The sequence below is a fragment of the Mchenga conophoros genome, linkage group LG12, assembly GCF_057382185.1.
Source record: "Mchenga conophoros isolate Kocher_MC1m ecotype Shallow Benthic linkage group LG12, M_conophoros_male_GT1.1, whole genome shotgun sequence".
In the NCBI taxonomy this organism is placed as follows: Eukaryota; Metazoa; Chordata; class Actinopteri; order Cichliformes; family Cichlidae; genus Mchenga; species Mchenga conophoros.
Genome location: NC_140537.1, coordinates 2,925,344 through 2,953,337, shown reverse-complemented (window position 1 = coordinate 2,953,337; position 27,994 = coordinate 2,925,344). Strand labels below are relative to the sequence as shown.

Sequence of the window (27,994 nt, the reverse complement as noted above, 5' to 3'; positions counted from 1 at the left end):
TCCAACTAGAGCTCTATATTTCGCTGGTAAGGGGACTGTGTGACACTATGTGACTGCAGCACATATTGTCTTGAGGACCTTAGCACTGCTTCACCTGCTGATATTTTTTTTTTTGAGTAGAAGGTAAGTTATAGATACTAAAAAAAATTAATTAATCAATAAGAATGTTCTTTTTTTCCTTTCTTTTCTGTGCTCGTTTGACATTGACAGCATCCCTGCTCTCCCAAGCCGGACTGATGGGATTGAGGAATGTAGTACTGCTTGTTGTATATTGAAGCTATGTGTCAGTCAGAGGTGCCAGAGGTCAGACTGAGCGTCAACAGTCCTGACCGTCTGGTTAGAGAAGCTTTTCTAATGACTTATGATTACATAGACTAACCAGTGGCGGTGCAGATGGAACCATGGGTCCAGTCCCCACAGCCTGCACTGCAGCCATGCACCATGCTGGCAACGAGCTCCTTACTCCCTTCCCCATCTTCCAGGATGTGACAGAGAACACAGCCTGCCTGATCCTCATATGTATCCTGGACGAGCACTTCCTTCCCCCTACACCTGGAACAAAGCGCCGGGACCTGGCCTGGAGCACCGTACTGAGCACTGTACTGTCTGTACATGTGCTAGCTGGCCAGATGGCCATACACTGTCATGACAGTGGCGATGGTGATGGCACAGCCCGTGGGATGTTCAAGGCTTGGGAAATCTTTTTGTAGCCTAAGCCTGCTGTAAATTTCTCAGTAACTTTATCCCTTCATGGTGTTGTTGCTCCCAATATTCTCTTAGACAACCTCTGAGGCCGTCACAGAGCAGCTGTATTTGTACTGACATTAGATCACACACAGGTGCACTCTATTTAGTCATTAGCACTCATCAGGCAACGTCTATGTGCAACTGACTGCACTCAGACCAAAGGTGGCTGAATAATTATGCACACCCCACTTTGCAGTTATTTATTTGTAACAAATGTTTGGAATCATGTATGATTTTTGTTCCACTTCTCACGTGTGCACCACTTTGTGTTGGTCTTTCACCTGGAATTCCAATAAGATTGATTCATGTTTGTGGCTGTAATGTGACAAAATGTGGGAAAGTTCAAGGGGGCCCAATACTTTTGCAAGCCACTGTAGTTTAGCTGTCGTACAATAGTGCAAAACTTGAGCCTCATGTCTAGAGCATTTCTCCTTCACTTGCCTGTTTACAGAATCTCTGTGTTTATACACCACTTTGCATTTATTCATTACTTTTTAATAATCTCTGGCTCTCTTCCACAGTGTGTCATTTGTTCTGGCTCCTTCCCCCTCACCCCCAATTGGTCGTGGCAGATGGTTAGCTTTCTTTCTGTTCAAAGGGAGTTTTTCCTTCCTACTGTGAACAAGTGCTTCGTCATAGGGGTTGTCTGACTATTGGGTTATAATATAAAGTGTTTAATAACTTAAACTGCCCTTTATGTAACCTAACACTGCAGCCACTGTGCACCGCTCCAATAGTGCATTACTGTAAATGCAAAACAGTACTGAAAGCTAACCTGTTTATCCTTTGAATAAGCTTCCTGTTATTTCATTGAACATTTGTTATTATACCTCAGTATGTTTTCACAACATGAAAAAATCACAAATTTCTATCTTCTACAGATCTAGCATCTCATTTAAAAAATTAGACAATTTATGTAAGTTTTTAAATTTCTAGTTTGTAAAATGTTCCTGAGCTGTCCTTACCTTTAAATGATAACATCTCTTCTTCCTCTCCTATTTTCTCTTTCTTACATCTTTATCCATCTCTGACTGTGATTTCACATTCTTTATAGTAACTCTAGATATGGCAGTAACTGGATACAGCGACCAGCTGCACCAAAAATGTTGTGTAAAATGATGCCTAAAACATATGTTTGGCCCTTTAATCAAAGATTTAAAGATGTATGCACCAATTTGCATTTAATCATTACTTGTTATTGATCTCTGGCTCTCTCATACAGTGTGCTTTGGTCGTGTCTCACTTCCCTCACTGCCCCTGTGCTGGAGGTTTCTTCCTGTTCAAAGGGAGTTTTTCCTTTTTTATTAGAATTTGGGTTTTATTCTGCTCTGTGATGACTAATCTTGAGGCCATGGGGAACAACCCATTAGAAGAGTCTTATCTCATGTTCCCACATACCACACATGTGCTTATGTCCAGATTGTCCCAGTGAATTCAGGTTGTTTCTGCTACAGCCTTGGTGAAAGCAAAGTCAAAACAGCAGTAAAACATTTAGAGGACTCAGTCTATGTTATGTCCTTGGGACAGCTGTTTAACGCTATCCTCTGTGTAAAGGCTAATCGTTAGACTCTATATGAACACGGAGATCCACCCACTAAAAATGAAAAGAAAAAGGTTACAAACATAGTTTATCAAAAAAAAAAAAAACAAAAAAAACACTTCAAAGTAAAGTAAAATAACGTTTTTCGGGCCTGATTCAGATGAAGCTAATTTCAGGTTTTCAGGTGACTTGTATTCTTAACTGCCTTCGTCGTTTTTGGATTCTGTTGAGATTGTCTTACATTTGGTTGATTTCCATGTGAAGTTGCCAGAAACAGATTCATTTGCCTCTGAGGCTGGGGGTTTGTGCACAGATGAAGGCTGTGCATTTGAAACAGGTGCCTTTAAAAATAGTTTATATTGGCAGCCCATATTATATTACAGTATTTAACTTAAACACTTCCTTTTTCCTCCCTGATAGTGTGGGTTTGTGTATCACTTTTTGGAAAAGCAGGACCTGGTTTGCCAGCTGGACAAGGTTCCACCTACATTTTATGGAAGAGAATGTCTTAGCCAACACTGCCCCCTACTGACTTAAAAAAAAAAAACCTACACAAGTACATCAATAAAGTATTTAGTGCTTCTTGTGAATTTCTCACAAGTGATATTTTTCACATTAATGTAGACAGCACAGCCATTTCGGCAGAGATAGCACTTTCTGCAACTGGTGAGACTTGGAAAATGCAAATTAATAGTGAAACTGCTCATCATGATCTGTTAGTTGCATTTTTTAAGCCCATTTGAAGATTATATTCAGTTTAAGAGCCAGCTTTCATCAAAAATACTGTATAAACTAAGCTAGTTAAAATTATTTGTGTACTGTTGCACTGACTACAGTGTTGTCAAGAAACTACACTTTATATACAGTGTAGAGCATCTGCAAATATTAAGTTAGTTAGGAAAAGAAAAAGAAACGTGAAATATGTCTTTTAAGTTTTATTCAGAACAATGACAAGACACAACAAGACAGGAGAACACCTCAGTGAACTGAACAGACAACTGGGAAACAGACTTAACAGCTGTGCAACAGTAAACTTAAGCCAGGTCCTCTTCACCTTCCTCCTCAAACTCGCCCTCCTCCTCGGCAGTAGCATCCTGGTACTGCTGGTACTCTGACACCAGGTCGTTCATGTTGCTTTCTGCCTCAGTGAACTCCATCTCATCCATACCCTCACCAGTGTACCAGTGAAGGAAAGCTTTACGCCTGAACATGGCAGTGAACTGCTCGGAGATGCGCTTGAACAGCTCTTGGATTGCCGTGCTATTACCAATGAAGGTGGCCGCCATCTTGAGACCTCTGGGAGGAATGTCGCAGACTGCAGTCTTGACGTTGTTGGGGATCCATTCGACGAAGTAGCTGCTGTTCTTGTTCTGCACGTTCAGCATCTGCTCGTCGACCTCCTTCATGGACATGCGCCCACGGAAGATGGCAGCCACCGTCAGATAACGACCATGACGTGGGTCACAGGCAGCCATCATGTTCTTGGCATCGAACATCTGCTGGGTGAGCTCTGGTACAGTGAGTGATCTGTACTGCTGGCTACCCCTGCTTGTGAGAGGAGCAAAGCCTGGCATGAAGAAGTGCAGACGAGGGAATGGCACCATGTTTACAGCCAGCTTGCGAAGGTCAGCATTGAGCTGTCCAGGGAACCTGAGGCACGTGGTGACGCCACTCATAGTTGCAGAGACCAAATGGTTGAGGTCACCATACGAAGGGGTTGTGAGTTTAAGGGTGCGGAAGCAGATGTCATAGAGGGCCTCGTTGTCGATGCAGTAGGTCTCATCTGTGTTTTCTACAAGCTGATGAACTGATAATGTGGCATTGTAGGGCTCAACAACTGTGTCTGATACTTTTGGGGAAGGCACCACGCTGAAGGTGTTCATAATGCGGTCAGGATACTCTTCACGGATCTTGCTGATGAGCAGTGTGCCCATACCAGATCCCGTACCGCCACCCAGGGAATGTGTGAGCTGAAAGCCCTGCAGGCAGTCGCAGCTCTCTGCCTCCTTCCTCACTACATCCAGGACAGAGTCCACCAGCTCTGCACCTTCTGTGTAGTGACCCTTGGCCCAGTTGTTACCAGCACCGCTCTGGCCTGCATAAACAAATCCAGACTAAACTTAGTAACCATAGTGCAACGTAATTTAGAAATTTTGACATAATATAATGCAACTTACCAAAAACAAAGTTGTCTGGTCTAAAGACTTGGCCGAAAGGACCAGACCTCACAGAGTCCATGGTGCCTGGCTCCAGATCCACAAGGACAGCACGGGGCACATATTTGCCACCTAATTATTAAAATAAATAAATAAAAGTCCAGTTAAATATCAGTAAACCCACATACAGCCCTAGGCCCAGGTGTATGGATGATGTACTTACCTGATGCTTCATTGTAGTAGACATTGATCCTGTCCAGCTGCAGGTCACTGTCACCATGGTAAGTGCCAGTTGGGTCAATGCCATGCTCATCACTGATCACCTCCCAAAACTAAAATAAATACAAAAGGCAAAAATGAGGGAGCAATAAAAAAAAAAGTGACTTAATAGAGCAATCTCATCCTGGTCTATTGTTCTTTTAAGAGGCACACTACACTATATTTAACATTCTGTGGTTTTGATGTTGCAGTAATGTGATTTAGGGTTACATTTACAAATCATAAACATGGATGAAGCCACGCGCCTGATTCTTGACGTTCAGTTTAAAATGGTCGACAAGTTCCCGCCGTTCTGCCATAGGCGCGCGCGGTCTCATACGCCATTGGCTGCTATGGTTATGAATTCGAACATTCCTTGCTACGTCACTAACCGCCCACTACAGGCAAAAAGCCGGGCTGCAGCAAAAGCACGAAGTAGGCCGCACGAAGCCGGTAACTGCAATTAAATAAAATAAATAAAAATAATCCGACTTATGTGACAAAATGTTTAAAATTATAGTTTAACCCACAAACCCAGCAATCTTTTAGTCTATAGGGCTGTTTTACTTAAGGCTTTGCGTATTCAGTCGACAATCCTTAGCTTTACTTCCCTTTTTTCCGCAGTGCAGCATACACCAAGAGAACAATGGCCAAGTTCAGTTTCCGTCAATTCGACGTAAAAACGTTAATTAGAGTTACCATTCAGTTTAATCAGCAATTTTCTTTGATCTAAGTAACAAAAACAAAGGGTTGCGGGGAAATCTTTAAACTGTTGAACATTACATTTATTTTTCCATTTTATTTAATTAGACGTCGATATATTACGGTCCTACAAAGTTCTCAAAATATAGTTATGTCTATAGTTTACTAATTTCTTAGCCAACATTTAAGTAGGACACGTTGATATTCCCAGGGTGTGGCTTCTGGGACGTAACGAGCACAATGCACAGGCTTCTGGTGCAAAGAACACGTTGATCGTAAATAATGCAACTTAATAACGTCCTGAAATGACACATATTGTCACTAACCTTGGCACCAATCTGGTTTCCACACTGGCCGGCCTGAAGATGGACAATTTCCCTCATATTTACTGGAGTTAGCGTACGACTTACAACGACAGACTTTGGTTCACTTGAAGTGCGTACCGAATGCCTCAACGCTTTACTTTATACGTCCAGGAAACGCCCTCAAGGCGTCAACGCAAGTGCCTATTGGCTTATAAGCGAACACTTCCTTTATAGACACAAATGTAAACCAATCAAAGGTTCATGTGCTAATCTCTGATTGGTCTAACCGGTCTGCCTATCATTTTCATCTCAAACCTATGACTAATGTCTAATCTGTAGACGTTGACCTACTTCCTCGTGATGGTGGAAAGAAAATGCGACACTGTAGGGATTATTTTTTGACATCCTAGTGTTAGCTGCTAGTGCAGACAGCTAGAGGTTTCATCTCATCGAGTAAATTAGAGCATTTCGATTCATTAGGATATAAAACAGTCATCCGAGTGGGCTGCTAGTAGCAGCAACAGTCCACGTGGCTGACCATTTTATCAGAAATCTAGCGGAAGCTGTCGCAGTAGAGCTAACCATGGCTTTCAGACGCCTTGCTTTTTACTCGAGGGCTGGGCAGTGATTTTCAGTTATGCCTGTCTGAGGCCTGGGTGTAGACAGATCCAGCTGGATTCTGCGATCTCATTTACCATTTTCTTTCCCTTTTCTACTGGTTTATGAGTGGATTTCGTGCTGTAAACCCGTACTACTATTATAAAGAATGCATTAATGTGTGAAGTAGCAGCAAGTAAAGAAAATAATCGTTACATTTAGGAACAATTAGAACAATAAGTCTACAGGATTATCAACATAATGACAACTGGAATGGGAAACCTGCAGTCCCTTTACATTTTTAGCACATTATTAATAAAACAATGATGTAGAGTACTGATTCAGGGCAAAGAGCCAGCCTCTTATACCTTTACAACAAGCAACATGCACTTTACGGCAAGTTTCTGGTGTTCATCTTATGAAGCTCTTTCCTCTTGTTGATTCTCACAATAATGGGTGTAAAAGGTGTGGTGAAACCACAAAATGTTGAATCTGGAACTGGGTGCTTTAAATGAGTAAAAGCAAATGAGAGCACACATGCTTATTAATAGATAATCTGGATGTCAAGGGGCCAATGTGACTGTGGCGCAGACACAGGGATGGCCTCAGTTCTTCACAAAATGTTTTACAGATGTGCTGCCTTTATGATAGTCGAGTAGTTTTTATATCACTTATTATTTAAATCTAATTTTGTTTTCATTCACCCTGGGCCTGGATGGACAAGAGTACAAGCAGACTCTGCTGTGCTTAAATCATACAATATAGGTTATTCTCATGCATTGTATGTGTTGTAATCTGACACACAAAGGCCTTCTCTGTTTGCGCAATGGCAGAGCTACATCAGAGAAAGTATGGCAGGATACAAACAAATGAGCAGTTAGCTTCTCATAGCTGAGCAGAGGGCTGTTGTTTTCTGGTGTATTTGCAGGAAGTTACCAACATGGAGATGTACCCAGTTCGGCCCTGCCTTGTACCATGAACTTTTATCAGTAAATTTATGGCTTCAATTCTGTGAAATCAAATTGACAAGGTTGAATCCTGCATTAGCTGATGTTTGATCAGAGTAGACGTGCTGGAAAAACCTTCACGCTTGACTATTGACTTGGAGGCCAAAGATCAGATCTCACCTAGGATCATTTTATTGGTTTTGCTTTTACTTATTGTTTAATTATAGTTTTTTACTTGTTGTTAAATAATCTTAAAATGAATCACACTGGGAAAGAAGAGTAGGTTTAACATTATTAATTTAACAGTTAGCTCCAATCCACATCTGGAATTGCACCATTGAAGAATAATGTGTGTGACTGTAGATTCTGTTTGGAGTAAAAACAATAAATGCATAGAAGAAAATAATAATAATTATAATCGAAGGTTTTTAGAGGGAGATTATGTTTGGCTGGGTAGGGCCCTGCTGGGAGAAAAAACAACTTGGACTAATGGCCTCAGTATCTCAGTAATTCCAGGCTCTGATAAGATCAACCAGATACCAGATCATTACAATAAAGCAAATTCTGTATCCTTTTTGATCTGGGTCATTATTGTTCTTATTGCCTGTGTGCAATTACTTATCAATTATTCACTGATCTCTTTCTTTGGTGGGGCATGAAATGTGTGTGCACTCAGTGATTTGTGGCTTTCTATTTCTATGACTCAGCATGTCTCAGCACACTGCAGCATTCAGCCTCCAGTAGCCAGATCAATATTAAATTAAAGAGACAGATGCAGTTGGGAGACACACGCACGCACACAGAAATAAAACACAACTGTCACTGTCTAACAGAACATATTGTGTATGCAACTGTGTATGTTAATTTGCAGTCTCCACAGTATAGAGTCCAGTGCAACAGAATTTTGAATCAGCTCGTTTCAGTAATATGGTCTTAGAAAAAGTCATTTCCACAGCCCAACCCAGGATACATGGATTCTGTGACACGATGTTTCTAAATCTGGTTCTTGGAAAACCAGATGAAGAACTTTTAGCTTTTTTAAGAGAAAATGAACTAAAGCTTACAAATGTATTGTGCTAATCATTTGCATCTTTATTTAAATAAAGCTCAGTGTTGAAGTTATTTTTTTGTTGTTAACAGACACTAGAAGCTGTGGGACATAACGTTTTTTCAGTGTCTGAAGATGGGGATGCGAGTTTAGGGCCTCCTGGTTTACATGACTGAAATGAAACTGAGCTTTCTTTTTCCAGAGATCCAGCACCAGCAATGAGCGGCTAAAAATATTATAAACCATAACTCTGTTAAACGATGATTTAACAACTCTGTCTGTGTTAGTCTTCACAGTTTCTGCTGTCTGAATAAAATCACTTGGTTTCTATTGCCACGTGAATTCGTTTCATCTCTAGTCTACATTTTTGTCCATGTTTGGTTCATTAGGAACTAATATTCTAAAGAATAAGCTGGTATTCAATGTAAAACAAGTTGTACAATAAAAACAGGTCAGAAATGATTTACAAATGTAGTGTATATGAACCATGCATGACTTATATTGAATTATATCTTGTATTGCTGTCAATATAAGATACTGACAGCATTATTTCCACCAGTTTTGTGCAGCTTTAACACAGATACAGAAATTCACAAACACAGTAGGAAGTAGGCTATCGGAGAAGATGGTGTTAGACAGGAACAGCTGGACTAATGTTCTGCCTCTGCTGAGAAATACACTGATTCACTCTCCTATCAGGTTACTGCCTCCCACTGCAGCAGCATTCAGCCAGTCAGTCTCACCACAGCCCATTCAGGCCTCACATTCACACACGCACGCATGCACACACACACTATGGGTTACGCCCTGTAGTGGCTTTGTAAAAAAACCCTGGGAAATCAACTCTGACTAAGCTGGGGAAAAAAGACAGCATAGACTTTTACAGAGATGCGCAGTACTGTGCATAAGTCTTGAGTCATGCACACACACACACACACAAACACCACCTTTGTTCTTCAACAGTGTTAATGATTCCATCAGTTCTGACAAAATCCACAATATCACTGCCTGATATGAAACTCCAAACCTTCTCAGAGGCAGTTGGTTACACAAACGCATTGTTTTACATCTCTACTGTCCAATATGTCTTTTGTATATACTGGCAATTTTTTGGAGATCAAATATCTAATTTGGATGTATCACTCCATAAGGCCTGGTACTACTGATTCTAAGTTTAGATCTTGCGTATTTTGGTATATCTCAGTCCTTTTTCACTGTTTCTGCTTCGTAAGAATGACTTCTTCACAGCCACTCTTCCAATACCATTCCTAATGATGGTTTTGGGAATATTAGGGCCAGTTATAAATTAAAATTTTTTTAGATAAAATGAATAAACTTCTGGAAACATCCACTACATACAAACATATTTAGAAGTGAAATGTGAAAAGATATAAACATGCAATAATACAATATATGAATCATATCATAACATTAATAAGAGAGCGACACTGGGTTCAAATCCAGTCTGAGGCGATGCATTGTGGAGCTTGCATGTTATCCTTGTGTCTGCTTGGGTTCTTTTCAAGTTCTCTGAAAAGAACTAATCCCATGCAGTCAAGACATGCATGGGATTAGGTTAATTGGAGATTCTAAAATTAGCCATTAAAGTCACTGTGAATGTTATCTTTCTATATGTGACAGACCTGTTGAATCAAGAAATTACTTAAATACAGCCTGTCTGCTAAAGTGAAGACCAAAAAATCTCCAAAGAGAACAAATCACGTGTCACAAACAGCAGGGCTGACTGTGTGTAGAGTGAAGGGTGGACCCAAATGCAGACGAAAACAAAATGTGAAACATGACTTGAATAACAGAAAACGAGCCGTTGATTGAGGCAGGCAAAATAACTGTAAACAAGAGGCAAAGCTAACAATAAACTAAACTGGGTGAGCTAAATTATCTAAAAACCTACAACGGGAACATGGACTTGACATGAGGAAACTTGCCACAACTTCTTGGCTTGCAAACAAAGCAGACGATCTGACAATGCCACTGAAAACACAGGACTTAAATACACAGGAGGTGATTAGGGGAAGTGGGAACACATGGAGGAACAGCTGACTGACATGAGCCTAATGACAGGACAGGGGAAGTGAAACTAAATACAATGAACGAAGAACGCATGACTCCTTCAAAATAAAACAGGAAACACTGAAACTAGACATGACAAGCTTAACAGACCTAACACGTGATGAACGATACAAGAACTCAAACATAGAAACCAAGGAAACAATAAATAATAACTGCCTTTCCTTAACTAAAGCTAAATAGGAATGACACAAACTAATCACAAATCTAAAATGAGACAAATACAAAATGAACTCAGAGCGCCGGGTCAGAGACCCAGCCTGTGACATCACGCCCTGATTTAAAGAACAGATGAGACTCAAAGTCACTGACACTTCTGTCAGTCTGGAAAGGACTGAGGCGTTGGTGTAGAAGGACGGACAGAAGTCTTTGCTACTAAAGCAACCCATAATGAAAGCCATTAACCAGAACCCAGAACAACTACAACTGCAGGCTTCCTTGTCTCAGTGTTGAACAATAATAACGAGACTGGGCAGCAACACTGGGATCCATGGGAGAGTCCTAAAGGAAAAACCACTGCTGACCAAAAAAGAACAAAAAGGCTCATCTGACATTTTCCAGAAAAAACATCTTGATGATCCCCAAGACTTTGATGAAAATGTTATGTGGATCGATGACATGAAAGTTGAACTTTTTTAACGGTTTATGTCCCATTACAACCATTGCTGAAAAAGCAAAACAAATAAATAAACGAACAATAAAGAGAAACTAAATGAAGGTTTTGAATCTTATTGAGATGGCCTGACTTTAAGAAGACCCTTCATGCTCGAAACGCTTCTAATGTGGGCTAATTCAAACATTTAAAACAGGAGGAAATGTTTTCCCTGTATCTAAATAAGACAGGGACAAATGCATCCAACCTTTGATTTTTCCCTTCATGTGTAATGTGCCTTCATGAGCATTGTATCTGTTCGCCTGTCTCCAGAGAGTTGAGTCAGGAAGTCCATTTGATGCTAATACATCCCGGCATTCACCACATTAAGAGCTAATGATGGTCAGTATGGTCCAGGGAAAGTCCGCAGCACATCCACCCACCCTGCTCATGGAGGATATCACGTTACAAAAATATACCAGCGGGATAATGGTGCTGTGGGCCTAGCTGGCTGCACTGTGTTGTACTGGGGTATGCTATACTGTGATAGCATACTGTATCTACTGCTATGAGTGAAAAACTTGCCTTTGCTGCACCATGAAATAAATCTACACTTTAGTCACAGGTCTTCAGCTCTGCAACACTGTCATCTACATTAGCAGCACTTACACGGCTGTACTTGGATAGATTAGATAATTAGACAAAGTTTAGATTAGATGTATTGAGGTTTTTCTTGACCCAAAAAATTTCCATATGGTATTTTAATAAAATTATTTAGGAAACAAAATACAAATTGATTTACACAAAAATCACCAGTATGCACAAAGTGTGTGACTTCCCCAGACTCTCTCCTAATTGCATTATGTTCAGTAAATTTACCACTTTTTAGTTCTGCTAGCAGCTCGGTTTACATAAAATGCATAAACCAGATGACTCAGGGAAAAGATTAGAGGTTCAAAGATGACAAAGAAAAAGCATACAGTGATTATTGTGCAAATAAAATCAAAGGGTTCACCACAGTGAAATAACTGAAGAAGTATCATAATGCTGTTACATGCATGCCCGAAATCCACAGCAGGTGTTGATAGAAAAGGTAAAACCACAGCACAAACAGATGATGCCTACATTAAAAAAACAAAACAAAACAACTTTCCTCCTTTGTTGTTTTATTCAGCAGTAAATATCTGGGTCATCAAAGAGTAAGTTACAAAGGAAGCTTTAAACAATCAGGTTTTCTTTGTGTCTGGAGGTGGAGCTCGCTTCTATTTCAAAGCCTCGTTTCTGAGAATCTGTGGCCACAAGAGGGCTCCCTTTGTCCGTTTGATCACCAAATATTTTATTGTCACTGCTTCATAACTTGGAATAAAATGGTCAACTCTAGTTTTGATCTTGTATTACATCATGAGTCTCTTCCATGAGGATACATCACTGAGATCAAACCTGCAGTTCTTTGATGACAACAAGTTTTTTCAGCATATCACTTGTACCTTGTACCTTCACAGTGGCAGGAAGCAAATCAGGCAGACAAAGAGCATATTCATTCTTATCTGCTAATTTTCCTCACCAGTACTGTCACCATGACAGTACTGGTGCGTATTCAGACTAATATTTCAGACATGGAAGTAGTTCACCGTTTATATACACTGTGGCTCTGAGCAAAATCTCTGATTTTTAACATGAATACAGCGTTTATATGTATTATGGATTCGGTCACTGTGTTTTTAAGCATGTTCTGGGCTAATCTTTACACATATATTTATCATTTTCATTATCCTTTTTTAAAAACAAAACCAACAGTTTACACTTGTACTGCCAAACATCCCATAACTGACAGCTTGTTGCTTGATGTTTGCCATCAGTATGCCACACCTGTGTTAAAATGTTACAAATTCCATTCACATCAAATTTGACCTAAATCTTCTTCTTTAAGGTAACAGTCTGGTATAAGGTGTATTTATCATCTGATCTTCTGTAAAAAGGGTTTTGTTTGAGATTAAAGGCAGAAATAACTGCAAGTGCAAAACCAACAGACTAAAGAACAGCTTCTTCCTGTGGGCTGTCAGAACTCTTAATGCAAACTAAGAGTGTGTAAAGACTTCCCCAACACATCGACACTGCTGTTGTTCATCTATGTGCAATATCTCAGTCTTTCCGTGTTCTGTGCAATATCCTTGGTATGTGCAATATTTGTGGCTCATGTGCAATATTTTGGTCCCAGCAGAGCTACCATCTCCACCATAAATGACCATAGCCCCTCCACCCTTATTTATTTATTATATTATATAACTGCCCTTGTATACAGACCCACATGTTTCTGTTTTACTGTTTCTTACACATACACCATAGTTTCACTCACATATATGGATACATATACATTGCTTTTTATTTTATTTTATTTTCCCCCTCGTTGTATATTGGTTTCTCTTCTTCTTACTTTTACACCATTGTGGTCCAGCTACCCAATTTCGCTGTGCAAGAAACTGCACAATGACAATAAAAAGCTCTAAGTCTCTCTAAGTCTAAATGCTTGGATGTGCAGGGAAGCAAAGATAAGCTGAACAAAAAAAAAATCTTAAGAATTTTTTTTAAAAATGCTATTGTGTTTAACCCTTTTCCAGTAAAATTAGAGTGTGATACTTGATTTTTTTTTTTTTTTTAATTTTTATTGTTAATCTTCAAACTGATAGGGTTGTGGTCTTCTCTCCCTGAAACTTACAGAGCAGGTGAATCGTGTCACTTGTGTTATGTTGCCATCTTGTGGTGCTTTTTGGAATTATTTTTAAAGGAAAACTAATGTGTAACTGATTAAGCATTTTATTAGAAACGTTTTTACATAAAACCCAATTGTTTTATATTTTACTTCGAGGGAGCTCCTCAGCTTCCTTTTAGCTGACCATTTTTAGAGGAATCTTTTTTTAAGTGATTTAATACTGAACTATGAACGACTCAAGCATGAAATGGCCAACAACTCAAGGGGTGAATTTGTAATAACAGTCAAATTAACAAAGGATCCATTTTAAATAGTATCTTTAGGTACTTTGTTTCTAGCAGCACAAAAACACATAATTTGTTCCCATTTTTTTAGCTGAATCTATGAAAAATCCCAAAGATTTTTGCTGTCTAAAGGGCTGTTCCAAAAAATCGCACATTCTTTGCATGCTCTGCAGTGTGTACTTTAACAATGTGAAGAAACTGGAAAGGCAGTGGACAAAAGAAAAAGTGGCAGGCCTTATCACAAATGGTCTTAGCGGAAGCATGGCTGTCAAGAGGCAAAAAGGAAACTGGGTGAGGAAAAGGCTGAAATATGCCACATTAGACGATCTGTAGAGAGATAACACAGTCTCTATAGCCTCTTTAAAACAGAGAATTTCAGTGCACTTCAGTTACTTGTTTGGGGATGTTCATCAAACTGTCATTACCATCTCGAAAGCATCTGGTTTTTCAAACACACATGCAAGTGAAGTAAAACCATACCCGGATAGAAAAACATACAACTTAGTGATGTACTGGCCTCCACAGGCTGCCACATCGTTTACATAAAGCTGGCTGATACAGCAGAACACTTGAGCATTTCAGGTACTAGCTTTTCTAAGTGCAGGTGTCTCTGGTATGGAAGTGTGGATGTCACTGAAGAACAATGAATGAAGATGTGATAGGGAAAGGCCCAATCGTCAAACATCTGCATGCGCACCTGTCAGTCGCTGAGATGAAAATTATGCAGTAGGATCAGAATCAGTGAACTTGAAATCTTTTCTTCCTGCTTAAAGCAAACTTAAAGCTGCCGCATTGTTGTCACAAGGCAGAATATTAGTTTGGTGTGATTTTTTTGTTTTAGAGCTTTGTTTATTGTGTAAACATTTAAACTGTTTTAGATTAAATTGAATATTCTGCTGGACTACATGTTTCTCTGAATTACAACTGGCTAATTGGTAAATCTGAGTAACCCAATGAAAGGCTGGAAAAGCCAATCCATTGTTGGGGTACAGGTTGTGAAAGGCACATTGGGAGGCGTCAGTTAAGAAAGCATGTTATCAGGACATATACTGCTTTTTATGGAAGATTAGAGATTTTTTTTTTTTTTGTATTTTTGGTCCAAGACTGGACCAACTGTATTTTTGTTGTCTGCCAACCTCCAAGAAGGAAGCCTTGAAGATTCGGACCGGGCTGACCACTAATGTTTTTTTTATGGTGGGTTTTGGGATAATCTGGACTGAGAGTGGTTCAGAATGGCAAGTGGTGGTGGTGGGCTTTCAAACGGTGAAGATATGAATGTAGTGTGGGCTACAGTAGGGAATAAAAACAGGAGCGAGAGGACTGATTTCAGGCATTCCTGTGGGAGAAGATCTCGATAAATTGAAGAAATTAATAACAGGAGATACTACAGGAATACAGGACTGCAGGCTGATCTTAGACATGGGGAAGGCTCGTCTGAGGGGCTTCTCACAACATTAGTCAATACAAGTCAATACAACACAGGAGTTAGACGTCAGTGCTGTAGGATGGGCAAATGAGGGAATTATTTGTGTAGGCAGTTAGAAAAAGAGAAGCTACAATCAATCCCATTTGAAAAAGAGTTAATTCACATTACACTTTATGGGAGACTCGGGATGAGAGTGATAGGGGATTATTAGAAGGAGTAATTGAGAATAAGGAGTTGGTCATTTAAAATATTGGATCAGGTACACGGATGGATTTTGTGAGGAATCAACAATTGGTCTTAAGTTGGTTCCACAATCTGAAGCTGGAGAGTATTCAAAGCTAGCACAGCAGGTAGTGATCACCATCCGATTTTTGTTATCAGAGGAACAGACGCACAGGGAAAGTGGAAATTTGAAAAGGAAATTGGAACAAGCTTAAGGTGCTGAGTGAGGGTTATTTGAAAAATCTGGATTTAAATAAACCAATAAATGAATTGAACTCGTACAACTTATGTAGCCGAGCTATTCTAAAAGTCGTGGGAACAAAAAGAAAAGGTTTGTACCATGATGGGCACAAGAATGTACATGAGCAATAAAACAAGGGAAACTAGCAAAGGTTAGAGGGATCATAAAGAAAGCTAAAAGGGATGATTGGAGAAAATACTGTGAATCATTAGACAGGGTTTGGTGTACCTTTTTTAAAGCCTGGTAATTCAAAGGATTATTTATTATTATTATTAATAATAATAATAATAATAATAATAATAATAATAATAATAGGAACAACCTCACAGGGAAATATTGAAATACTTTAAGGTGAAGAGGGTAGAGAGGACATAATAAATATGAAGTTTTCTTTGTCAGAATTAAACACGTCATCAAAGAAATCTGGGGAAACAACTCTTGGCAAAGATCAAATCAGTTATTGCATATTTTACTGAGCCCCGCAGGGGACATGGGAGAAAAAAAAATTAAGACGGACTTTTGCGAGATCTCGCAAAACAAACTCGGGATCTCGCAAAACTTTTGCGAGATCTCGCAAAAGTGTTAGCCGCATTCTTCCGTTAGCTTCGAGCTAACGGGAGGTCGAGACCCACTACAGCCGGGAGGAACACCGCTTTCCCGGCACATCATGCCTCGACCTCCCGGTCGACTTCGAGCCGGCGTCCGAAGAATGTGGCTAAAAGTTTTGCGAGATCCCGAGTTTGTTTTGCGAGATCTCGCAAAAGTCCGTCTTAATTTTTTTAAATAATTCATAAGTCAGTATAATTAGTCCAGTTTTATTTACTATCATGATCAATTATATTTTTTAGCAATACAGTCCATGGGTATCTCGCTATTTGCAGATGATGGGATTATTTGGAAGAAGGGAAGAAATAAAGAATTCATTAAAGCAACATTGCAAGAGGCTTTATACAATTTAGAGTCTTGGGCATTAGCATGGGGATTTAGATTTTCATCATCCAAAAAAAGTTGTGGTCTTTCAAATAAGAAATCAAATCTTCATATTAATGTTAAATTATATGAGGACATTATAGAAAAATATAAACTTACATGGAAAATGTATGCAGATAAATAACAAAAGGGTAAAAGGATTTTAAATATATTAAGATCCTGGAGGGGCAGAGATTCCACCACGGATCCTTGGACAAGTTACTGACTAACATTTGCTTCAAAAGGGAGACAGACAGTAAAGAGGTGGGTAAATACATGGAAAGGGAATATTTGGAATATATCAAGATCATTAGATGCTTCTGAAATGCTCGAAAGTAGAGTAGGTATATCCTTTGTTATTCCAGATCAAAATATTGTGGAAAATAAAGGAATAACAGACAATTTAGCAGTTTATACAGGAGAACTAATGCTAATTCTGATGGCATTAGATTTGGTAGAGGAGAGTGAGGAAGGTTTTAGTATGTTCAGACTCAAGTAGCACTTTAACACGTATTCATATATGCAGTCAGAGCCAAGACCAGACATTGCATTAGAAAAAACTCATTCAAGTTTCAGGATAAAAAGAAATGGTACAGTGGTCAAGTTAATGTGGGTTCCTGCACATATTGGCACAGAGAGAAACAGGTTGGCTGATAAATTTGCAAATGTTCAGCAAATAAAAACGTGTTAGATTTTAATGTAAAAATGAGCAAAACTGAAGTTAAGTTGCATATTAAAAACAAATGCCAAGAAGAATGGGATAGGGAAGTAAGGGCTACATATTATTACAATATTCAAAAGAAAGAAGGTGATTTTATAATATGTCACAGAATAAATAAAAACAAGAGGATGTTATATCACGGATGAAAGTTGGCCATACAGGATTAAATGGCACATGTAAAATAGTTAGCAAACATGCTTCAGGTTATTGGGATTATTGCAGATGAATTTCAACAGAGCATATATTTTCTTAGATGGTAAGAAATACTGCCATGAGAGAGGTGTTAGTCAGAAACCTTCACAAGAACAAGAATAAGATAAGGATGAGAGTATTACCTCAAAGAGCCTAAGGGGATACAGTTTTTGTTGATATGTTGTGGAAAGAAAGGGGAATTTTAAAAAGAATATAGTGGTGGTGCGGTAGATTGTAATCCATTCGCTGATCTAGAAGGTGGCAGTAATGCATCCAAAAAGTGTTTAACATCCGCCATTAAAACAGAAGAAGAAGAAAACGAAGGAGGGGGAGGAGAAGAAGAAGGAGGTCCGCACCGGATTGTAAAAGAAAAAGGCATGGCGCTCAAAACTCATAACTGTAGAGACAAAGAACAAGACACGGGAACGAGAGAGGCCACAGCTGCTATGATGGCCAAATGAAGCTTTGTGCAGCTTGTAAAAAGGTTCATTACGTGAAGCTTTTCAACACAGTCCTCTCTGGTGACACCTGCTGGGCAAAAAGGTGAAGAGCAGCTCGAATCTACAAATTAAATGAACTGCTTCCTTATGATTGCCCTCTCTGCAGAGCTTCAGTTTAATATGTGACATTTCTGTGTGATGTCAGGTTGCCACTGTGGTGCTTTAAATGTTTTTTTTTCTTAGTGGAAGAAAACAAAATCTTATAAACAAAATTTGAACACGAGGAGTCAAGTAAAAAAGCTCAAATGGGCTTTACTTCATATACAAACCTCTCATCTGTGCCTGCTTTTCTTCCTGCTTCTTGTTTTTTCTGCAGTGTAAAGTGTATACTCAAAAAATGAATGCTTAAACTAAAAAAATATATTTTTCTAACAGTCTACATAATTGTGTCTGTTAATATCTGTACCAAATACTAATTTGTTACTTGATCACATAGCATTTAAGTGAATAAGAAGGCTATACTTCTTACATCCAGAAGGTGGCAGTAATCGCTGAACGCTGAATCTCGTTTACCCTCACGAACCGAAAGCTTGCTTTGAAGAATTTTTTTTTTTTTTTTTTTTAATACTTTAATTAAATTTATGCACATATTACAATCTCTCGTTGGGAGACAACATTTGTGCAACAACATCTTGAAAAGGTTGAATAAGAAATCAAACGAAAAAAAACAAAAAAAACAAAACAAAACAAAAACACATATATACATATACATAAATATATGAAGGCCATTTTTATGACATATAACAGTTTCCTTTCTGCGAACACTTTAACATACATGTGGCTTACTTAGTACACCAAAAACACAATCATTAAAAGGATAGAGATTGAGTCCCATTGTCGCATATCAAAGCAGCCTCTTTACATGAATCCCTCAGTAATTCTAAAGATGACAAAAAAGATTTTAATTCAATTTTCAATACAGTTAGGGAAGGTCTTTTACTTTGCCATTTGCATTTGTGTATGTGGTATTTGCCCATAATTATCACCACCTTGTGTAGCATGGACAGTTCCTTAGATGGATCACCATTATTATATAAAACTTGTGTTAGAGTCAGTGGGGTCATCCCATCTATTCTTATACTCAACCAGTCTACTAGATCTTGCCAAAAGTCAGTTGTTACTGAGCAGGAAAAAAACAAATGATCAATACTTTCCGCATTTTGTGAACAAAATCCACATGGCTCTACCTCAAACCCAAACCTTTTTTTAAGCATTTCAGCTGCTGGGTAATATCCATTAATTATTTTAAATTGCATTTCTTTGACTTTGGGGGGGATAGGCCATTTTAAAAAGTGCGTATATTTGTTCGTTATTTTAATATTACTCCCTTTTAGTTTTGTGTTACTGTTAAAGTCGTGAAATAATTTGTTTTTAAATATCTTGTTCATGGTTTTATTATTACAGTTTTTATCCGTCAAAGGAATCTGGTTTAGATTTAAAGAAGGTAGACTAATTTGTGCCTTAGAGTAATACAAATAACCTTGAATCAAACTCAACAGAGGTAAGGGGATTGCCTTACAAACCTTGTCATATTCTCTAAGGGAACACTGAATGTTAAACTTAGCATTAAAAACACCCACTGAGAGAAACTGACCCCTTTCATCAAGTAAGTCTGTTATAAAGATTATGTTTTTTTCAAACCACTCTTTAATAAACAATGACTTCTTATTAATTGTAATTGTCCTGTTATTCCACAAGGTGGAGCAATGTGGTGAGAAGTTATGGGCAAACACCATCTTCCAATAAGACAAGACCTGCTTATGATATTCTGACAGTTTCACAGGCAACTTCAATATATCAAAACCACATTTCAGGAGAAAATCCAACCCTCCCACCTTTTTGAAAATATTTTTTGGGATATGGAACCATATGGAGTCAGGTTTCAAGAGGAAGGCTTTTATCCAGTTTATTTTAAAAACTCCAACCATTGATTGAAAATCAATTGACTTTATACCACCTTTAGCGTAATCTTTGACAAGTTGTGATTTTTTAATGTAATGTGTTTTATTGCGCCAAATGAATTGATAGATTATAGAGTTAATCTTTTTAATGCTTTTCGGGGTAATGTATAGTGAGTATGCTGGATAAACCATCTTTGAGACGCCCTCTGATTTGGATAATAGATTGCGTCCAAAAATTGTAATATCTCTCGTCAACCAATGATTTAGTGTTTTGGACATGCCATCAATTTTGTCTTTTAGGTTTTTTGATTCTCTAGTGTTGATGTCTTTGTCTAAATAGATGCCTAGATACTTAACTTCATTTTTCACTGGAATCGTCCTCATGCTATTTTCCAAACAATCATAAAGTGGCAAAAGTTCACACTTCTTTAGGTTCAGACACAAGCCTGAAGCTTTAGAAAAAATTGAAATGACATTCAATGCTTTCTCGAGTATTGATTTATCCTTTAAAAATATTACTGTGTCATCTGCAAACTGACTTATTTTCAGTTCAATATCAAAAATGTTTATTCCTTCGATGTCTGAATGGTTCACAATGAGGTAAGCCATTAATTGAGTGCAAAGAATAAATAATTTTGGAGAAATTGGGCAACCCTGTCGAATTCCACAGAATATGTCTATCCTAGATGTTATGCCTGGATTGAGCGAAACATAACTATAAATTTGCTTGTAGAACAGTTTGATCACTTTGCAAAATTTGTTTCCAAATCCAAAAAGTTCTAAAGATCTAAATAAAAAATTATGGTCTATTGAATTTAATAAACGCTGATTGGCACTCATCAATCAATTTGGTTAAGACGCTTTTAAGCCTATTTGCATATACTAAGGCTAATAATTTGTAGTCGTTACATAAAAGTGTTATGGGTCTCCAATTGTCTAGCATTTGTAAATCTTTGTTTGGTTTGGGTAATAAGGTTATTAATCCTGTTTTCATTGTTGGGGATAGTTCTTCATTTTTTAAACAATCCAAAAAGCCATTAAATAACAAATCTTTAATGTCTTGCCAAAAGGTTTTATAAAATTCAATCGTTAAACCATCAATTCCAGGCGATTTTCCATTTTTCATTTGTTTTAGAGCTGTATCTAATTCGGATATTTTCAAATCTTCTTCTAACCATGTTTTATCATCCTCTTCCAATTTTTTAACCTGATCTTTAATCATATCAAAAAAGATATCTGCATTTTCTTTTTCAGTTCTTGATTTATACAGATTACTATAGAACATGTTAATTTCCTCACTTATTTTGTTTGGTTCCTCAATTATAGTACCATCCTTACTCAATTTAGTTATTTTTTTCTTTGTTTGTCTACGCTTCTCTAGACTATAGAAATAAGATGAATTTTTTTCTCCATGTTCAATCCACTTGGCTCTAGACCTTACATATGCTCCTTTAGCTTTAATCAAGTACACCTCATCTAGCTTATTTTGTAAAGATTGTAAGCGTTCTGACTCTTCCGCAGTCATACAGGGTTTACCACATAATAAATGAATTTGTTCAATTAGATTTTTCTGTTCACATACGCGTAGGGCAGACACTTTCTTTCCCGTTTCTATAGCTAATTGTTTCACATTATATTTAAACCATTCCCATTTACTGACATTAGTCATGCTCATATTGTTAATTTCTGATTTAAGTTCTTTAACTTGTTTACAGAAGTCTTCGTTTTGTAATAAACTATTGTTAAATTTCCATATGTTGTCAGATCTTTGTTGTTTACGTAGAGATAATAAGAGACTTGTCAGACAATGATCAGTAAGTGGGGTTGACTGGGTCTCACATTTCGTAACATATGATGATACTGTTTGGGAGACAAGCCAATAATCTAATCTTGAACATACGTTTTTATTTGATGGACTAAACCAAGTATATTTCTTCGTATTTGGGTTTGTCATCCTCCAATAATCGATCATATTGGTTGTCGTACAAAAGTCACAAGTAATGCTATCGTGTTCTGGTTGATTTCCTCTTTGTGGTTGTCTGTCAAGCCATGAGTTAGGAGCCAGGTTAAAATCGCCTCCAGTTATCACCTGGGTAGAACCATATGTAGTACTCCACTTTGCAATGAATTTACTTAAGTTAGACATCATATTTCTATTTAGCGACCTGTTATTGTATCCATACACGTTAATAAGAATAATTTTCTGTTCACAGACTTCTACCAACACCATGATCCAATGCCCCATTCCGTCGCTTTTATGATCAATAACTCTCCCTGCAAATTTGTTGAATAAGATCATAACTCCTGCTGAGTGAGTAGTACCATGTGAATAAAGAATACTATCTCCCCATTGATGTTTCCAAAATGTTTCCTCTTCCTTACCAGAATGTGTTTCTTGTAAAAACAAAATGTTTGCCTTAATTTCCTTGCAGAATAAGAACATGGCCTTACGTTTGACATTGTTTTTTAAGCCTCGAACATTTAAGGAACTTAATAGAACAGCCATCTATAAGATAAAGAAAAAACAAAAACAAAAAACGCAAGAACAAAATACAAAACAAGAACAGTAACGGCTTCCTTGGCACTTACTAGAAGAAAAAAAAAGTGCTTGAAGCAGGAATAAGCCTAGTGTCCTACCTATGTAATCATAACAGTACTCCGACCCTATCACAGTACTACCTCTTTATATATGCGGCAATTTTAGCTCTGGATAGCCCACGTTTAACTACGACTTTGCTTTTTGACCCTCTCCTATTTTTTATTTGTGTATTTTTAACAGATATGTATATATAAACATATATATACACACACACATACCCACATTTTATGGTTAACTTGTAGTGACTTCTTCAAGTGCATCTCACAGATCGATCCTTTTACCGTCTATTATTGCATAACCCTCCTTTAGGAATGCTCTTTTGCCGTTGTTTCGAGCTTCCTGCACCTTGGGCCACAGCTTGATCCGAGCTTCACGGTCTTCTTTGGAGAAGTCTTCTTTAAATTTTATGTTCAGTTCTTTGCAGACCCTGGCCTCTTTGGATTTCCTCCATACTTCATCCCTTGCCGTCCTCATGCTGAACTGTATGATGATTGGTCTTGGCACCTTGTTGCTCACTGCATTGTCTTTCTTCCCCAGTCGGTGTACTGTATCAACCATGAGCTGCAGTTTTTCCACTGATACAGGAACCACTCTTGTTAGAATGCTTGCTTTGAAGAATTGACTATGTGCACGTTAGCATATGCTACTTCCGGTGCGGAAACTCCTGTGGGGAGCTTTGTTTCCGGTGTCCTATTCGCGCCTGGTTTACGGTCCAAAAGCAAATGAATGAATCAAGTGGCGATTTACATTTCTATAGATGTCTTGGGTATTTACCCAATATATCTGTAAATGATGTTCATCGACTTGTCGATATTTTTTCCCCGCGCCTCAGAGCAAAAGAGAAAAGGGATTCAAATGCTATATTTCTCAGCTGTCCCTCGTTTATCGCGGGTGTTATGTTCTAAAAATAACCCCCCAAGAGCACCTGGCTGCAGCCACTGTGGAGCTCCACAGTAACCGGAAACACGTAACTTCAGTTAAATCGACTATGACAGCGAAAACTAAATTGCGTTTTTGTTACTATTGATGCTGCTGAGAAATAAAAATGGTTTTAAGTGGGTTTTTTTTTTTTTTTAACACTCTGGGTTTGTTCAAAAAAATTCACCATGCCCTAAATTGTTCGTGGCCAAAAGTGACACTTGCTGTTTCGCTGATTTTTTTTTTTTTTTTACAGTACATCGTGTTGTGCGTTCTGATTGCTGTAGACCATTGTCAATCAATCTAGTCCAGTGTCTCCTGTACAGGAGCGGTCCCTAATAGGAGTCTTTTGGTACCGTTCCGCGAGAGTTGATCCTCCGGTGTGAAATGTATGGTTGTAGTTGTGTGTCTTATTTTGAAAGAACTATTTACGCGTTACCATAGCGACCAGAGCACGTTAAGAAGCAGAGAGGAGGATGTCACTGTCATTGTTGCTGGCGCACAGCTCAAGTCACGTTTATTATTATATTTACAAAATACCACAGTGTCTTTTTTTTATTCTTTTGTTGTATTTATCCGCGTCACCTTAAAGGTCGTTCCCTGAAAATATTGTCTGACATTAAAGTGGTCTGTGGTGCAAAAAGGTTGGGGACTCCTGCTGTACAGTACAGAATGCGTTTAGCTTGTTGAATTTACATAAATCTTCGATCGCTAGCAGTGTAACTCTGAAGTGCTGTACTGTATGTTTGGAAGTTTTCTCCCAAACAAACACAACAATGCCGACGAAACGTTTTGCACCCTCAAATGCACCTTTAGGTTTCATTCCATAATCCGGACTTATGTTTCTACGAAGGTTTGAACTCTAAGAGTGTTTAAACAAAAGACAAAAGTGTGAAAATGTTCATGCCTGTCTGAGAAAAGTGTATAAAGCAAGTAGTGAGGGGTTTTACAGTCTTAACATCTGTAATAATTGTAAAAAATAAAGTTGGCTACTTCATGGATTTCACCTACCGCGGGTTATTTTTTGAACGTAACACCAGCGATAAACGAGGGGCTGCTGTATTATTAATAGTAGTGTCTGGGACATCTAATTGATTAACATCAACATTGATTATTATGCACTATTATTTTTGTTCAAGGAGAGCAAAAAATATAAAACTCTCTCTCAGCTTGTTTGTTGCCAAAAATGGCCACTTTTTGTGTATGTTCACAAAATGCTATAAAATGTATATTTCTTAAAACATTTATCTACTTTTGCCGACGTGACTCTTTAAAATAGCACCAGTACTTTTCATCAAAATCAAAATTGTATCTGAGCATCGGGGAAAAGGCTGTCTTGCAAATGTTGAGGTCACTAGTGTGTGCCCCATTTCTTCCGGGATCACTCTCTTTATAGGTTTTAGTGGACTCCTAGTACGGCGAAGTGGTTTCATGGTACAAAGGGATTGTATTCCAAGATCTGGGAGACTGTAGAAATGAGCAGTGATGCCCTTCCTACCATCTTTCCAGAAAAATAAGTGATCTGGAAGCTGTTAGGCTGACTTACAGCAGCAGCACTTTCTGCACCTGCATAAACTCCAGGACACATTTACTAACGGTGTTTGTTGCTGTATGTGCTGCAGCTTTGAATTTTTTAATAATATATATTTTGTTAATATTTTGGCTATGGTGTCTTGTTATGAAATGTACAAGAGTAAAAGTGTTGTTAGCATGTGCTTCAAAGCTAAGTTTGACTGGGAAACTCAAAGCTCAATAGTCTGTATCAACAGAAATTCACTGCAGCCTATGTAATATTTCATGCGTCATAATTTATTCTACTCTATCTTGCAAATACATATTTGTGTGGCAATGTCATGCACAACACACACAACTATTAGATCCTTAAGATCAAACCCGTGTCATTCTTTTGGTCCACTGCAGTGCAGTAGTCAAAAAAAAGAATAAGTGAAGTGTCCACAAATGGCCAGGATAGAGCCCAGAGTGTTAATGTTTAAAATGTATAAAAATATTATTGATTGCAATTCTTTACTGTTAATATCAACAATAAGCTTTTTATTTTTAAATTACAAGTTTAAAAAAAATGCTGTTACATTTACATTTAATGCTGTTACACTGTAATCCTTTATTATAAGTATGGACACAGAATAAAGTGAACAACATTTTGAAATAAGTTTAATTGGAATTTTGTACTACGCAAAAAAACAAAACAAAAAAACAACAACATATTAAACAAACAAACAAACACAGCCAGTGCCTTCATTTGTCCATTACATGTCAAACATAGCACTGACCCTTAGCCCCTGCTCATCAGCACATGCTTTCAAAAAGAGCTCCATGTCCTCTGCAAACTGAAAAACAAAGAGGAACAAGTCCCTTGCTCCAGTGTCTTCTTCCTCTGACATGTCTATTAAGACCCTCTGCTGGTCCCCTTGATTTAAGGACAGATATTTGGGCATTGTTACATGTCCACAGAAAAGTGCCTTATTTTGGACAACCCACTGCACAGCAGGACGCAGATCTTCAACAACTGCTGGCTCCTGTGTCAGGCAAATGGGGATGAAAACATAGTTATTTCTCTGTTGCAGAACAGTTTTTTAACAGTTATTCAAATTTCACTAACCATGTAATTACACTACTGTTTAAAGTGAATACTGACCTGACCGACTTCCTGGAACTTGCGCTTTTTCAGTCTGAAAATGGGCACGTGTTGTCCTTCAAGCACAGCTTTGGCTTCCTCTCTCCAGTGTGCAAATAGCTTGCCAGAGCTATGAAGAGTAAGGCCACAGTGAGGGCATGTCATTTTCATGGACTTTCCATCAGCTGCAGTTTTATTGAACACAGAGGGTAGAGCCAATGAATGTTCTAACAAAGACTCAGAAAATGGTTCAGATACCGAAGACAAAACCTTGGGGGGGAAACGGGGCTCCTCGAAGAGTACTGCCGGAGGAATACGGGTCTCCTCGGAGAGTTCAGCGGGGAGCAGTCCTGATAATGGTGGCTGACTTGGCATTGAAGAATGCTGACAAGACAATAAATGCCTTGCCATATCCCCACGCCGTATGATTGTAATCTTACAGACAGGGCGGTGAAAGTGTCCTGTTGTCCTACAAGGCAGCCTGCACCGGCATATCATTTTATCTGTAAGAGAAAAAAACAAACAAACAAACAGATGTAATTTAAATGTAGTTGTATAGAATGCAATCAATTTGTCTAACAATCAGATTGTACATGTTAACAAAAACATCCAAGCCAACCTCAATAATGAAAGCAAAATGGTATGGATCACAAAACTTATGTCAAGAAAAGTGGTGAAAAGTAAATAAAAATATATTTTATAAAAACACTATTTTTGTTGCAGATGAATGCACTGAACTGTACAATATCAACAGCAACTTTTAAGTCAACAAAGATACTGCAGAAGTGCTTAAAAAAGTGCATATTTATAACTATAAAGTATATTTAATACAAACATACCTTTGAAAGGCAAAGCATTTTTTATATGCACACTTAGATGCTCCTCAATCTTTGCCCTGACAGTAGGGCTGAAAGTGGGGCACAGAGGGCAGTGAAAGAGTCCTCTGCAACACGTGTTGCATTCCTGCAATTCTGGCTTTAAGCCCGAGTTCCAGATTGATGTGTGCATCTAAAACAGAGAGAGAAACAGATAAACACCATATATACATTTAAGTTAAGGATTTAGCAGAAATAACAATTTACAGTTGGCATGTAATAGATTTGGGAAGAAAATTCTTGAAAAAAAACCCCCACAAATATTTTACAAGACACTTTAATTTGTGAGACATGTTTCTATTGACATATAACAGTCAATTGAACAGGGGCTAACTAAAATCTGGGCAATAAAAAAGCTGTACAGAAAAGAATAATGAATAGAAGTATTGATAAATATATAAATCTGTTTGTGACGAAATTTACAGTGTTGACGCTAACCAAAGGTGTCACAAGTGCACACGTTCCTTACTACAGTTTAGATACCTCTGTTTAGAAAGCACTGACTCGACTTTTTAGTCAAGTCGAAGTAAGAAGTACAGGGTCTAAAATATAATTTCTGTACAAAATTTTGAAGTAATCTTGCGTCCAAAGCAGCGTGCGGGGGGCTGATTTACAAATGTACGGATTACAAAGTACAGATACGCGTGCTAAAATGTGAGAAGTAGAAGTATAAAGAAGTATACAGTAGGCACAAAAAAGTACAGCAGTAAAGATACCAGAAAATTCTACTTAAGTACAGTATTGAAGTATTCGTTATTTTGCATCTCTGACGCCAACAATAAATCATACTCTAATGCAAAATGTGGTTTTTGCTTCTTCTC

The 27,994-nt window shown here is 38.1% G+C and overlaps 2 protein-coding genes and 1 long non-coding RNA gene across 3 annotated transcripts; 1 reads left to right on the top strand and 2 right to left on the bottom strand.

Moving 5' to 3' along the window:
* Positions 1 to 4: 4 nt before the first annotated feature.
* bcl2l16 (BCL2 like 16) lies at positions 5 to 710 on the top strand. The gene is given in 2 exon segments (XM_085294757.1): positions 5 to 373; positions 376 to 710. Coding segments are annotated over 2 exon segments (429 nt in total). The 5' UTR covers positions 5 to 279.
* A 2,497-nt stretch (positions 711 to 3,207) lies between these two features.
* Positions 3,208 to 5,888, bottom strand: LOC146561880 (tubulin beta-1 chain). The gene is made up of 4 exons (XM_085293292.1): positions 5,730 to 5,888; positions 4,667 to 4,775; positions 4,465 to 4,575; positions 3,208 to 4,382 (listed from the first exon to the last, which is right to left on the bottom strand). Exons 1-4 carry the CDS (start codon positions 5,784 to 5,786, stop codon positions 3,322 to 3,324), a joined length of 1,338 nt encoding a protein of 445 aa, XP_085149418.1. The 5' UTR covers positions 5,787 to 5,888; the 3' UTR covers positions 3,208 to 3,321.
* Positions 5,889 to 25,433: 19,545 nt separating this feature from the next.
* Positions 25,434 to 27,274, bottom strand: LOC146561879 (uncharacterized). The gene is made up of 4 exons (XR_014894519.1): positions 27,138 to 27,274; positions 26,557 to 26,801; positions 26,320 to 26,428; positions 25,434 to 26,200 (listed from the first exon to the last, which is right to left on the bottom strand). It is a non-coding gene; the product is annotated as an uncharacterized LOC146561879 (long non-coding RNA).
* Positions 27,275 to 27,994: the final 720 nt, after the last annotated feature.